This window comes from Pan paniscus, chromosome 2 (genome assembly GCF_029289425.2).
Source record: "Pan paniscus chromosome 2, NHGRI_mPanPan1-v2.0_pri, whole genome shotgun sequence".
Classification (NCBI taxonomy): domain Eukaryota; kingdom Metazoa; phylum Chordata; class Mammalia; order Primates; family Hominidae; genus Pan; species Pan paniscus.
Genome location: NC_085926.1, coordinates 117,328,009 through 117,343,991, shown reverse-complemented (window position 1 = coordinate 117,343,991; position 15,983 = coordinate 117,328,009). Strand labels below are relative to the sequence as shown.

Genomic DNA, 15,983 nt, shown 5'->3' with positions numbered 1-15,983 from the left:
ATACCCAGGGTTGGAAAGTCTGCAGGGAAAAGAGCATTCCTTGTCTTTCTGGAGGACAGACTGGCAATTTGTGACAAAATTTTAAACAAGAACTTTCTACTCAGCAAATCTACTTCCATGATTTTTCTCTAAGGATATAAACAAACAAAAAATAGTGTAAAAATATGGGTGAAAAAAATGTGTATTATAATGTTTATAAAAGGAACATCTTGAGAAATGAAAAAGCTAAATGTCCATCAGTGGGAGCTTGGTTTCAGAAATCATGGCACATAGAGAGAATGCTGTAAACACAGTGTCTTCCCGTATTTCTTAACACACAAAGATGATCACACTGTTGAATTAAAACCATCCCCCAAACAGCAATATGTAGTAGTGACAAGTGAGTGTGTGTGTGTGTGTGTGTGTTGAGATCTGTTAACATCTATTACTACAGATATAGTTAATATCTGTTCGATCTGTTAACAGCAAATATGCCTGGAGTGTGGAATTTCAGGTGATTTGAGATTTATACTTTCTCCTTTATACATTTCTGTATTACTTTAATTTTTGCAATAAAATTTTATTTTGATTTTGGAAAACAAAACACAAACCACAACAAAAACACTATGGAAGGAATACCCACAACATGTTAACTGTAGTTGTCTTTGGTCTTTAAGGAGACAGATCAATGGTTCCTTTCTACTTTCCTTCATTTTTCATAATGTCTTTTATTAAATAGGATTACTCTTAACCAAATACTTATATATGGTGAAAGTGATTATAATCTGACAGACCCACATGAAGCTCACACCTTTCTTCTTGGTTCCTAGGAAAGACACTTCTGTGGTTCCATGGGTAGGGGATACCATTATTTACAACTTACCCATGCAGATAGGAGGCTTCTTTACCTTCTGCCTTAGATCTAAAGGAGAAGGGCCCCATAACCAATGACAACTCTATGCCAGCTGGTACATGTTGACTTCTCTAGAGGTCAACATTTATGCCCATTTTTTAATGTGCTTTGGACTATTTTTTTCTTTCTTTTCTTTTTTTTTTAAATCTTCATTTCTCCCCCTATTTCTTGATTTTGTTTTTCCTTTTTAAAATTCTTTAAGTATATATAACCAGAAGATGGTTTTGTTGTTGTTGTTGTTGCTTGCTAAAAGCTAATGTATTTTTAGTGGGCAAAATTATGAAAGTTAAAGAAACAAGAAAAACTGTCTGAAATCCCATCACTGAAATGAACAGTTGTTAGTCTTTTAGTCTTTTGAACATCTTTCCTTTTATTCCTTTCTTAATATACAGTTGTGCGTTTAGTTTTTCTTCAATTAGCATTTGAGTATTTCCCTGTACCACTGAAAACTCCTAAACATATTTTTACAGCCCAAGCCCATTTTTAAGAAATAGCATTCATTTATTCCTGTATCATTTCAAATTGAAGAACCTTTCATATACTCAAAACAAATTTATTACAGGAGCCATGAGAAAGGTTCCCTCCCACTGTTAGTGACTAGATCTGGTCCCTACCCAAAACTGTAACCTCGCTATAGTCTCACTTTCAAACATCCCTCTCTAACTACCATACTTCAACAGTCCACTGACTTCACTGGGATGATCTACTTTTACACTGTTACTCAACTACCTTGTGCCCTCACTTCTTTTCGTATCTACACTACATTCCATGGTAAATTATTTCAATGTCCCCAGCACACGCTCTCATCTCCCTCATCCCTCTTTGCCAACTGAACCCCAACCTTGGTTAAACCCAGCCCTCTGCCTACTCTACACCTTCTCCCATGCAGCCAAATGTTCAAGCCATGTTTTTCACGCTATCTCTACAGTCATCCTTTAAGCATTTATTCTTCTTTCTACTTTCCTATGGGTGTGCCCTATTTGGTGACCATACAGCTGCTACTTAGGTGTTTTGCTAATGCCCATCCATCCTCTCCACCAGTCCAACTCACTGCCTATCCTGCTCTCCCTCTTGGCTGTTTTTCTCATATTCTTTTCTCTTCCCAGCTTTCTGACCCCTCTTGACATTTGTTTGTTTCCTCTCCTCTCCCCTCTCTACCCACCACCTCTTTCCCCAACCTACAAAAGAAACACAGAGGGAATGGTCTGATAAAAAGGCTAGCAGTGGGTGTAGCATGAGGAGTCTCAGGTTCCTGTCCTGCCTCTGCTGTGTGACCTTGGGCCAGCCACTTTACTTCTGGGGTTCTCAGTTTCCTCCCTATACAATAAGGCACATTCAGTTGAATAAACATGGAGATAATTCAACCCAGCTCTTAAAACAAACAACATGATTCTGAAAATTCAAGAAAGAAAAATTTAGCAAACAGTTCCACCACCCTATTTTCCTTACCATATTATCCTACTTCCCTCACCACGCTAAGATAATGTCAACCATCTGGTGAGTGTTATTATTGTTATTTTAGTGCTGAAACTCTTCTTGGCCCATCCATGCATCCCACCCAGTAACCATAATGGAAATCCAAACACTCACCGTGAATTTCTCATAGAGCTCATAAGTCAGGAGGGGGTTGGGCAGCTCCCTAAAGTAGAGCTTGCAAAGCGAGCCCACACAGTGGATGTCCTGGAGGTACACTTCCCTTGTCAGATCTGGACATTGATCTGAGCCAAACTCTTGCCTGAAACAACACAGACGGAGACATAACAATCCCAGGGAGTGTGTGTTCCATGTCAGCAGCTGCTTGGCTGCTTAGGGGTAAAAAGACCCTAAACTGCTGATTCTGACTATATTTTTGACCTTAATTCAGAAAGATCTTCTACTCCAGGCCCTAGGAAGTCACAGGAAGACTTCCACTTCGGGTCTGGATCTTCTTGCAAAATCTGCTGTGATTAGAAGGATATAATGCTCATTTACAAATGGATTACCCGTGGCATCAGGTCTGCAGTCTTGGTTATGAACATTGGGGAAATATCAACATAATTTGCCAAAAAGTCCTATTGAGATTTCAGTTTTTCCAAAATATTGTTCAAAATGAATTTCCCTTTCTTACAGGAGAGACCAAAACTAGGGTAGGTCAGGTTGTTGTGGCTCATCTCCATATATCTGTGTCAACAAACTTGTTTTATCTTCTGAAGACTCAAACCCAAAGCTTGAGAACTTTAACTGACTATCTTTTTTTTTTTTTTTTTTGAGATGGAGTCTCGCTCTGTCACCCAGGCTGGAGTATAGCAGCGCAATCTTGGCTCACTGCAACCTCCGCCTCCCGGGTTCAAGTGATTCTCCTGCCTCAGCCTCTGAGTAGCTGGGACTAAAGGCGCCCGCCACCATACCAGGCTAATTTTTTGTATTTTTAGTGGAGATGGGGTTTCACCATGTTAGCCAGGATGGTCTCGATCTCCTGACCTCGTGATCTGACCACCTCAGCCTCCCAAAGTGCTGAGATTACAGGGGTGAGCCACCATGCCCAGCCTAATCGACTATCTTTTTGGTGCTCAACAGAACCTTCTAGGCTGCCTGATGGTGACTCCTACAGGACAGATGAATTTATAAATATCTTCTTAAACAATCTATAGTGGGATGTCTTGGAACATCATCCAATTCCAGGCCTGAAAAATATTTAGAAAACATTTCCTAAAAAGGTTACATGAATATACTGCCTCAAATAGTATATATTAATACTTATAAATTAAAATCTGCTTAAAAAATGGTAAATTTGAGCTTTAATATAGAAGAGAAGTTAAGCTTTTTGAGAGTATTCACTTAGTCATCCAACTGGTGACAAAGTCAACAGTACTCTCAGAACCAGCATTTCTGAAACAGCTCGCTGCCCGTTCTCCTGTTTTCTGGGCCTACCCCCTTAATGAAGGGTAGGGAAATCCCTGATACTTTCAGAACCTGAAAGAAACTGAGTGGGGCTTTGAAAAGAGATCTATGCCATGCTATTTTTTTTTTTTTTTTTTTTTTTTAGATGGAGTTTCACTGTTGTCGCCCAGGCTGGCACAATCTTGGCTCGCTGCAACCTCTGTCTCCCAGGTTCAAGCAATTCTTCTGCCTCAGCCTCCCGAGTAGTTGGGATTACAGGCGCCCATCACCACGCCCGGCTAATTTTTGTATTTTTAGTAGAGACGGAGTTTCATCATGTTGACCAGGCTTGTCTCGAACTCCTGACCTCAGGTGATCCACCCGTCTCGGCCTCCCAGAGTGCTGGGATTACAGGCGTGAGCCACTGCGCCCGGCCCATGCTATGTTTTAAAAGAGAACTATGCCATGCTATGTTCTCTTGGCATAGTTCTCTTTTAAAAAGAGAATGTTTTTAAGAGAGCAGAACAAGAGCAATCTAGAGCTTATTCATTTATTTAGCCAAAGATTTCTCTTGTCAAGGATAAGGTCAGTGCTGAAATAAAAAATAATTCATTACTACTGAAGTGGCCTTCCAGGATGCTACCTACTGTGTGGTAGGTACTGTGTGGTATATTTCCAACCACTAAGAAGTATTTGCCATTGAAACTCTAATAAATGGAGTACTAGTAAATTAGTGAAATTATGTAAACACATAGATTCATTAAAATCTATGGCTGCAATAAACCAATTATTTTTTTAACAGCTATGACTTCTCTAGGAAAAAAAAAAAGATGCTCTATTTTTTTGGTATAATTTAATTACAATCCAAATCTGGAGGAAAAGGGCAGAAACCAAACAGGAGAAAGAATATGAAAACTGAATTACCTGCACAACTTATTAAATTTTACATATTAGCCTTGTAATAAGAATTTTTTTGTTTTAAAAGTCTACATTTATAACTAAAGAACATATAATAAATATAGGTAATAATAAAATGTTATAATTAAAATAACATTAAATTATGTTCCTTTTGGTGTTAAGGAACAATATGCAAAATATGTAAATCTATTGTTTAAGTCATGTAAAATTATACATATATACTCTATTTTCTATATACTCTCTGTATATATATAAAACACACACGTACCTGTGTTTTGTATAAAATGTTTTGCCCTCTTTATTTAATGTGATAGAAATTTCTTCCAAATATTTAGGATAAATACATAGAATTGGAAATAGTTCACCCATCAGTAATTTATTTCTTATTTTTATTATTTTTTATTTTTTTCACCCATCAGTAATTTTTAAAATCCTAGCATCAATTAGAGACATGCACAATCATATAGGCTTCTGATTTCTCAACCAGACAAAACATCAAATTTGAGGGTGTGCCAGCAGAAGAACTGACATGGATCTCAGGGTTCTGAACACTAAGTAACAGGAACCTAGTCTAACTGAGCTTTGGGCAGGCCAGCAGATGATAATAAATCACGTTTTCCTTAACTTGTAATTTAAATCATTTGAGTTAAATCAAATTCACCAAAGAAGAATATATCTAGTGCAAGACAAAGAAACAGAATGAAAGCCTTAGGAGCTTTTGTTGGAAAGAATTACATCAGGCTGGAGGGTTTCCTGATTAGATTAAGAACAGCCAGCCATCTGAAAACCACTGCATCTGATCTTCGGTGCTGCCACACTTCCCTCAGTTCCTTTGGGTTTTTAATACTCTGGACACCGATGGACAGAGGCATGGACACAGGAGGAATCACGGGAGAATTCTTTTAGGGCTATTCTTTCAGCTTACCTTAGCCGTTGTATGTTTGAGGTGACTCCTGAAAGCCGATAGATTCCATCCACGATGCCGTGAGTCTCTATAAATTCTGCACAGCTCTTCAAAACGTATGGAACTATGTAAAAGAAAAGAAAAAAACAATTAAGTATTAGATGTAAGTCTGCCTGTCTTTTAAAGATATCCTTTTAAAAATCCAGGTACCTTCAAAGAGATGTAAGTATGGAACTCATATGACTTACAAGTGGAAACAATTTCTTGTAAGTGGTAGGTGATGTTCCTTTCATATTAAAAAAAAATCATAGGGCTTTGCTAAAGAATTGTTTTTTTGTTTTGTTTTGTTTTTGAGACTTGCTCTGTTGCCCAGGCTGGAGTGCAGTGGCACAATCTTGGCTCACTGCAACCTCCATCTCCTGGGTTCAAGCAATTCTCCTGCCTCAGACTCCCAAGTAGCTGGGATTACAGGCACCCGCCACCACGCCAAGCTAATTTTTGTATTTTTAGTAGAGAACTGGGTTTCGCCATGTTGACCAGGCTGGTCTCCAACACTTGACTTCAGGTGATCCACCCGCCTTGGCCTCCCAAAAAACTGGGATTATAGGTGTGAGCCACTACACCTGGCCAAGAATTGTTTTTTTTAAAGAATTTAAAAAAATATTCAAAAACTTAGATTTTGAGACCAGTGGTGAGCTTGGACATTCCACAACTCGGTCTCTTCATTTCATTGTTCTCCAAGTATGGTCTTCTGACCAGCAGCATCAGCATCTCCTGGGAAGTTGGAAATGCAAATCTTCAGGCCCCACTCCCGACCTATTAACTCAGAAATTTTGGGGTGGGGCCCAGCAATCTGTGTCTTTTAACAACCCTCTGGGTGACTCTGATGCATGCAAAAATTAGAGAGCGACTGCTTTATTCTAAACATGAGGACATCAAGGCACAGGCAAATTTACTTAAGTCACTCATGATTACCTGTTGCTTGTAAAAAATAATTAATACGTTGGAAGAGGCTTACGATTCCATTTTTTTAGAAGAAAAAATCTTCAACAAATTGAATATACATTGTAAATTCAGTTTAGATTAAAAAAAATTCGAAGGAAAAAAGACTGGAAGAAAATCTGCCAGAATGTCGAAGGTGATTTAAAGGTTAAAGTGATAAAGTGTTTTTTTTTTAAGGTAAGAACGGCTCCCCCACCTCCATCCCCCCACCCCCAACCATGGATTGAAACCAGTCATTGATTTAATGGACAACATAAAAGGGACCGACAGGGCCTCCTGAGTTCCTGCCTCTCCAGAGGTTCAGTGCCCTGGTAGAAGGGTCTGGCTGTGCTGTTCTCTCCGGGCGGCTGACTTTGAGAGAACCAGCCAGCTCAGTGACCAAGAGGGGCAGATACAGGCCTTCTGGATGGTACAGAGAGAGCAGCAGATCACTTGCCACTTTGGTCCCTGGACAGATGCACTTGAGTTCCCCCCTGTGAGAGGGTTGTGAATGGTGGTTTGGTATAGAACAACCTAACCCATCAAACAACCCACTGAAGGCTCTGAGGTCTTCAGTGGCTTCTCAAGGCTGCCACAGTGATGTGGGACCTCCGTGAATTAACACTTGGGCTATTATTGTGCTCACACTTCCAACACATACTCAATCCATTAATGCTGTAGATTAGACCAATGCTAATTCATTAATGCTTATTACATATACTCATGCCTACACACAATTCTAAGCTGGACTGGATCTTTATGTGGGTAGACGCAAGGCATTCAGACTCAACATTCTACCTGAATTCCCTATTATGACGTGCTCTAAGCATTCCTTTCCCTTGTGGCCTTCAAGTAACTGTAATTTTAAGTGCTCAATAAAGTTCACCATACTTATTCTGCTGCCTCTCAAAGGCTGTGCATTCCCAGAGCATTCCCCTCCAGCATACATCCATGGTTTGCCCCTCAGGGAATGGACTTGGAATTGGAAACATTGAGGCCAGAGACCATAGCGGTGGAACCACTTCCTAGGAGTGAGCACAGCGTGGGAGTAGGGTGTGATGGGGGGTGCTGTGGGTGTGGGCAGGGGTCCAGAGCCTCTGCCTGTCTTCAACCAGAAGAGCTATGATTTGATCTGTTTTATAAAATAGGGTTCTTGGTGAGATTTTGTTTCCCATGCTCATGCAAATAGATAGATAAATGAAAACAGTTCCAATGATACTTAAAGTCTCCCTCTCTCTCTCTCTCTCTCTCAAAATCCCTGTTGTGAACAATGACGGTTGACTCTTTCCCCACCACAACTCACTGTTCGGTAACCTGCCACCACACAGTCTATGGTTGAGAGTGCAGATTTGGATACCAAACTGCTTTTGTAACCTTGGGCAAAATATACAAGAGTTCTGTTTCTTAGTTTCCATGTGTGTAGAAGGACAATAGTGATATTAATCTTGTAGCTAGGACTGAAATAATACTTACAAATATTTGGCACAGACCCTGGCATATAAGAAGCATTCCACAATGACCAATATTATTTCTACTTGTAACTTATCTATAATATAAACGTATAATCTGATTTTCTTGGTGAAAACACAGCTTGCCTCTTCCCATCCAATGGGCACTTGAGGTAGATGACCAACCTCGTACAGGTCAAAACTCATCTCTACTGCCCCCCCCCCCTTTTTTTTTTTTTTAGACAGAGTTTCGCTCTTGTCACTCGGGTTGGAGTGCAGTGGTGTGATCTTGGCTCACTGCAACCTTGGCCTCCCAGTTTCAAGTGATTCTCCTGCCTCAGCCTCCCGAGTAGAAGGGATTACAGGTGCCTGCCACCATGCCCAGCTAATTTTTGTATTTTTCATAGAGGTAAGGTTTCACTATGTTCGCCAGGCTAGTCTTGAACTCCTGATCTCCGGTGATCCACCTGCCTCAGCCTCCCAAAGTGCTAGGATTACAGGCGTGAGCCACCTCGCCCAGCCTCATCTCTACTTCTTAGAATGGCTGTTGTGTCTTTCTTTAGCACATTTTTTGATTTGAGAGTAATTTTGCTTCCATGGGATGTCTTTTCTGTGCATGTAGGTATATCTTTGCAGCACAAAGGCAGTAGGATCTAACAGTGTCTGGGTTGTGAGTTAGCAGTCTGGGAGCTGTGCTTGGCCCTCAGGGTGTTCTGCATTTCAAGTCTGTACCACAGTGCATGGCTGCCGTGCTGTGCAGGGCACTAGTGGACTTAAGAACTCGGAACACTCACAAGGAGGACTCAAGCACAAAAGCCTTGGACTCTAAGGACCTTGATAAAGAACACTCCACAAAAGGGGCAGTACAGGGTAACCAACCTGTTCCAGCCCGTTCTCAGATAGGGACCTCCCAGTACCATAGCTCTCAGCTGCAGCACTTCAGGCTCCATTTGTCTCAAAGGTGGGAAAACACATTCTGAGACAGAGCCTCTGCCATAAATTTATTCTGGCTTTGGTACAAAGGCCTTAGAACCTATTGTCCATGGCTTTGTTTAAGTGGGAGGCAATGTTAAAACAACCCAAGGAAAGAGGTCATTGTCCCAATCACTGTGAAGTGTTAGCTTTCCTGGATTTCTCATCTTGGGCTGAGTTGGAAGATGTAGGAATTCTCCATCGTTGTTACTCAGTAATGGGAAAGGACTCAATCTCTGTGTAATCATCCAGCTCTAGACATTAGAGCAGCGGTTCTCAGACTGTGGTCCCTGGATCAAGTCCTGCAGCCCAGCATCCTCCGGATGATTCTGATGTACTCGAAAGTTGAAGAACCGCCGGGCACAGTGGCTCACGCCTGTAATCCCAACACTTTGGGAGGCCAAGGTGGGTGGATCACTTGAGGTCAGGAGTTTGAGACCAGCCTGACCAACACCGTGAAATCCCATCTCTACTAAAAATGCAAAAATTTGCCAGGTGTGGTGGCGGGTGCCTGTACTCCCAGCTACTTGGGAGCCTGAGGCAGGAGAATCACTTGAACCTGGGAGGCAGAGGTTGCAGTGAGCCAAGATTGCGCCACTGAACTCCAGCCTGGGCGACAAAGCTAGACTCTGACTCTGTCTTAAAAAAAAAAAAAAAAAAAAGGAATGTTGAAGAACCACTAGTCTAGACCAGGGCTTCTCACATACCTTAATGTGCGTAAAATCACCTGGGGATTTCACTGATATGCATATTGCAATTCAGTAGGGAGGCAGGTGGTAGGAGTGTTGAGAATTTGCCTTTCTAACAAATTCCAGGTCATGCAGGTACTGCTAATCTGCAGCTCACACTCAGAATAGCAAGGGTCTGAAAATAGCCCTGGAGGGTAGTGTTGCAGTGGCTATTGTTAAGTCTCAAAGTCTCAGAATTCTTTAAACTATTGTCCCAGGGGTCCTATCAGATTGGGGACACCCTAGGATTCTGGACAGGGTAGAAGCTTGATCAAAATAGCTGAGTAGTTATAGACAGAAAGAAAGCTTCTATTGTCGATTTAGGCATGGGAAGGACTGACGCTGGAGGTCAGAGTCACAGAGCTCATTCTGTGGGATTCATCCTGGGCCCATAGAACTCTGAGTCTCCTCCTACAGAGGTACACATAGTTGCTGCTGATGACATAATATTATAGCTTCTTAGAATCATTTCACTGATGGCCCTCTAACTCCCTTGTTTTGTTTTGTTTTTCCTAGATCAGTTATCTTAAATGTTAAATTTTAATCTGAGCACAAAATGCAACTTGAAGTGGTTTCTGAGGGAAAAGAAAATCTTGCCTTTGATTTATGCTTTACAGTTCATAAAATATTATACAGTCCTTTGTTTTATTTATTTCCTACTAACAGATATTTTACACTTATAAATAACATGGCATGTTTTCCTCATGTCCTAACCTCTTGAAGGGTTTAATGCAGAAAAGGCCAGAAGTCAAACATTTCTCGAAGTCACCCCCAGAAGTCATAACACTGCTAAGCTGCCTCAGTTCCCTGTGTGCCTGGGACCTGATCAGACCTGGAGACAGAGATTGAAAGAAGCACAGTTGTATTTGGTCATTTATGTGGTTGTGGTGGCCACATTCTTTCATAGTGCAAATGGCATTTGTGTTTTAGGGAAACAGGCACTCCCCCGTCTCCATTCTGGATTTTGTTAAGGTCTTGACTTGGTCAGATTTCGTCCCCTCTCTGGATCCTGCATTCCTGACCTTCAAAGTAAAGTCTAGTGGTGTGTACACACAATATAATATACTCGGCAACAACAAGGAGTGATAAAGCCTGTGAGTGCAGCTCAAAGACACTCGGCTGGGTGATAGAAGCCAGACTACGAAAGACTACATAGGGTAGGATTCCATTTATGTAAAACTGTAGAAAATGCAAACTAACTTGTAGGAAGAGAAAGCAGGGAAGAGGCAGGAGGGAGGAATGACAAAGGAGCCGGAGGAAACATTTGGGCGTGATGGATATGTTCATCATCTTGTTTGAGGTAATAAAAAGGACCAAGAGCTGCCGGTGGGCAAAGAATAATGATACTTGAGGGAAGAGGGTAAGATAATGAGGGAGACAAGACACTGCACAGGAAGAAATCCTGTAAGCATCTGTTGCGATGCACACGGGAGAGAGGGGGGATTTTTAAACAATTTTGCTGTGCTGTGAATGGGCCCCCTCTTCAGCATTTTCCCAAGAGATGCAGTAAAGATTTACATTACTTCCTCATTTCTCTGGGTTGTGAGTACAGAACTTCCTAGGCATTTCCCCCCCAGAATCCAAGAGCTCTCTCTGCCAGCCTCTGTTCTTTGTTCCTGTCCCATCCTTTCCCCATCCCTGTTCCACTCCTCTGTCCCATGCTCCTCCCTGGCCTCTGCGAGGCTCTTCCTGCCTGGAGGTCACTGCCCACCCCAATTTTCCCTCTGAGTCTCCTTCCTCCTCCCTGTTTTAACTTCTTTCTACTCTTTTCTTCCTGGCTTAATGTGGAATTAAATAAATGTTGAAAACTTGTGGTATTTATTTAACAAAGTATAATGTGTTCTGTTCTTTAAAAAAAAAAACAAATGAACCACTTTCTAATTTTCTAAGAAAAAAAATTTAAAAATATGTTGAGGCTTTGGCTTGTCCTCCTTGGAGAAAAGTTTCCTTTTAAGCATTTTATTTTTTCTTTTTAAACCTGAGATATAGGCCAGTCACAGTGGCTCAGGCTGCCTATAATCCCAGCACTTTGGGAGGCCAAGGCAGGTGGATCACCTGAGGTCAGGAGTTCAAGACCAGCCTACCCAATACAGTGAAACCTCGTCTCTACTAAAACTACAAAAACTAGCCGGGCATGGTGGTGCACGCCTATAATCCCAGCTACTCAGGAGGCTGAGGCAGGAGAATCGCTTGAACCTGGGAATCAGAGGTTGCAGTGAGCTGAGATCAAACCATTGCACTCTAGCCTGGGTGACAGAGTGAGTGAGACTCTGTCTCAAAAAAAAAAAAGTTAAAAACAAAAAACCTGAGATATAATTAAAATACCATATAATTCACCCTTTAAAGTGTACGACTAAGTGATTTTTAGTGTATTCACAAGTTAAGCAATCATCACATTAATTCCAGAACATTTTCATCTCTCAAGAAAGGAACCCATATCCATTAGTAGTTACTGCCCATTTCCCCTTCTCCCAGCTCCAACAGCCACTAATCAACGTTCTATTTTCTATGGGTTTGCCCGTTTTGGACATTTCCTATAAATGAGATCTTAAAATATGTGGCCTTTGTGATGGACTTCTTTTATTTAGCATAGTGTTTTCAAGGTCCGTCCATGTTGTAGCATGTGTCAGTACTTCATTCATTTTTATGGCTGAATAAAATTCCAAATAAAGCCTTCATTTTGTTTATTCATTCACCAGTTGATAGAAATTTGAGTTATTTCCACTTTTTGCTATTAGGAATATTGTTGCTATGAACCTTTACTTACAAGTTTTTGTATGGATATATGTTTTCAATTCTCTTGGATATATATCCAAGGGGTGAAATGGCTAGGTCGTATAGTGACTCTACATTTAACTTTTGAGGCACTGCCAAACTGTTTTCCACAATAGTTGTGCCATTTTACATTCCCACCAGCAATGGATGAGGGTTCCAATTTTCCATATCCTTGTCAAGACTTGTTGTCTATCTTTTTTATTGTCATCCTAGTAGTTGTGAAGTGGTATCATTGCAGTTTGGTTTGCATTTCCCTGATAACAATGTAGAATATCTTTTCTTGTGCTTACTGGCCATTTGTATATCTCTTTTGAAGAAATGTCTATTTGGATAATTTGTCCATTTTTAGTTGGGTGGTCTTTGCTGGGTTATGATTTCTTTATATATTCTGAATACTAGACTCTTATTAGACCTATGATTGGCAAATATTTTCTCCTATGCCGTGGGTGGTCTTTTCACTTTCTTGATGGTGTTCTTTGAAGCACAGAAGTTTTACATTTCAGTGAAGTCCAATTTATCTATGTTTTTCTTTTGTTGCTTGTGCTTTTTGTGTCAGGAGAAAAGCTTCTTATTTCTGATTTATATTGTCCACATCCTTCATCGTTGGTTATTGGAATAATGGTTCATCATTATGCACATGCATAAAGAGTGATGTTATAAGTAATGCAACTGTTTCTTATTGTTATAGATGAGAACATATAAATCCAAAGCAGCACTATCCTTTGAGAAACTAGACCATTATCTGGCTCAGAACATTTTTGAAACCACCCTTTGGGAATGGTTAGTTAGAAACTATATACATTTAACTCAAGTATAACCTCCTTCCAGGAGAAAAAGAGGAAAAAAAGAGTGAGAAGTGTTTATACTGTACTTCTCATTTTCCCTACAGGATTCAAAGCGATTGTTTTATTATTATTTCACTTTTGAATTCGTTTTGGGGAGAATGGGCTTTAGTTCTGTTTTCTCTTTAGTTCCTACAGACAGGGAATATATTTTATCTTTTAAAAACTGAGATTTGATTTAGAGGGAGGCCTAGGAGGTTTTCCACAATCTGGCCACACTCCCCCCTGCCAGTCTCATCACCGATTGCTGAGCTTTCCCTCCCTCTCAGCCCCACACAGGAATGCGGTGTTCCAGCCACGCTGGACAGCCTGCCACTTCCTGAATATGCTCTGCACCTTCACACCTTCCTGGCTTTGCACCCGATACTCCCTCGTGTGAGCCCATTACCTCTTCTCCACTGAGAAACTCCTCCTGCTTATCTTTTGGGATTCAGCTCAAGCCTCAACTTCTCTATAAAGCCTTCCTCAGGCAGAACTAGGTTCTCCTTCCTCCGTGTTCTTATCTCTCCTGTGCCTCCTCCCTTTGTGGCACTTTCTAGAATTATCTAAATTCAATTCCACTGCAAATTAAAACTTCATTGATATATCATTTTTCACTTCTCAGATTGGCAAAGGTACCTAACTTTGTTAACACACAGTGTTGGCAAGGCTATGGGAAAACAACTACTCTCATGCATTGCAACTGGCAGGGGAGATTGATACAACCTCTGGAGGGCAATTTGACAATATCTGTTAAAATTATAAGTGCACATAGCTTTTGACCCAGTCGTTCTTCTTCTAGAAATTTATCCCACAGATATTCTTGTACATGTGACATGTAAGGTATGTGCAAGGCTATTCATTACAACAGTTTTCATAATTGCACAAGATTGTCATCAACAGCAGGTTGCTAACATAAATAATGGAAGATTCACATAGTGGAATACTATGTGGTCACTAAAAAGAATGAGAAAACTTTTATGTACAGACATAGAGTGGTCTCAGATATATTGTTAGGCAGACCAGAATAATGGTATGCTAGCATCTGGTTGTTTTTTCTTTTTCTTTTCTTTTTTTTTTTTTTGAGACAGAGTCTTACTCTGTCACCCAGGCTGGAGTGCAGTGGCACAATCTCGACTCACTGCAACCTCTGCCTCCTGGGTTCAAGTGATTCTCCTGCCTTAGCCTCCTGAGTAGCTGGGATTACAGGTGTGTGCCACGACACCTGGCTAATTTTTGTATTTTTAGTGGAGACTGGGTTTCACTATGTTGGCCAGGCTGGTCTTGAACTCCTGACCTCAGGTGATCTACCTGCCTCGGCCTCCCAAAGTGCTGGGATTATAGGTGTGAGCCACCGTGCCCAGCCATGGTTTTTTTTGTCGTTGTTGTTAAGAGAGAATGAAAGATTAAATATGCACATCTATTTATATATGCATTCAATATCTATGGAAGAATACATAAGAAAGCAATAATTTTAGTTGTCTACAGGAAAGAAACTGGAAGCTGGGGCTAGCCCTTTGAGTAAGAGAGAGACTTCTCACTGTATATTCTTTTGTACTTTTGAATTTTGAACTATAGGAATATATTACCTTTTCTGAAGAAAATTGTCAAATAAATTTAATCCTGCAGATATTTACTGCAAGCCTACTCTGTGTCTAGCACCAAGTGTGAGGTGTTGCTTGTTTCTGATTCATCTCCATTACTAAGTTGTGAGCTCCTTGGGGACAATGAGGACAGTCCTGTGTCTTATTCATCTAGAATAGCCTTGAAAACAGAAGTATTCTCTATTCACAATAGCAAAGACTTGGAACCAATCCAAATGTCCATCAGTGATAGACTGGATTAAGAAAATGTGGCACATATACACCATGGAGTACTATGCAGCCATAAAAAAGGATGAGTTCATGTCCTTTGTAGGGACATGGATGAAGCTGGAAACCATCATTCTGGGCAAACTATCGCAAGGACAGAAAACCAAACACCACATGTTCTCACTCATAGGTGGGAATTGAACAATGAGAACACTTGGACACAGGAAGGGGAACATCACACACCGGGGCCTGTCGTGGGATGGGGGGATGGGGGAGGGATAGCATTAGAGATATACCTAATGCAAATGACGAGTTAATGAGTGCAGCATACCAACATGGCACATGTATACCTATGTAACAAACCTGCACGTTGTGCACATGTACCCTAAAACTTAAAAGTATAATAAAAAAAAAAGAAATTAAAAAAAAAAAAGAAAGAAAACAGAAGCACTCAAAATGTTTTCCTGAACAGGAGCTTGGTCATTTTTCTCCAGATGGATTTTCTGTGCTCCTTTGCTATCTGGATTCCTCAAAGAAAATAGTTACTAAGTGTCAAGCATGGCTTTAGGTGGGTTTTTATTTGTTTGTTTGTTTTATAGCATTCTCCATTCTATAACTGTAGACAACCCATGAAACAGACAAAATGATCTCCATTTTGAAAATAGGAAAGTTGATTCTCAGAGAGAATAGATAAATTGCCCAATGGCCTGGAGCTAGGAAGTGCCAGAGTTGGGATCCAAACCCAGGTGTGTGTGCTGCCAAAGCCCATGCTTTTTCTGTGATACCACAAGTGATGAAGAATAGAAAAAGCCCCAAGCTACACCTACCATGGTTCAAACACTCCCCAACAGGAAGGCAGGTCCTATAGTGGCAA

At 40.8% G+C, this 15,983-nt stretch overlaps 1 protein-coding gene across 2 annotated transcripts in view; it reads right to left on the bottom strand.

The window, feature by feature from the left end:
* ARHGAP31 (Rho GTPase activating protein 31) overlaps positions 1 to 15,983 on the bottom strand; it is a 127,923-nt gene that overhangs the window by 49,864 nt on the left and 62,076 nt on the right. For both annotated transcript variants that reach the window (XM_034957151.3, XM_003825142.5), the window contains exons 2-3: positions 5,595 to 5,697; positions 2,483 to 2,627 (exon numbers count right to left, since the gene is read on the bottom strand). In XM_034957151.3, coding sequence (XP_034813042.2) covers positions 2,483 to 2,627; positions 5,595 to 5,697 — 248 coding nt within the window. The remainder of the gene's footprint in view (positions 1 to 2,482; positions 2,628 to 5,594; positions 5,698 to 15,983) is intronic.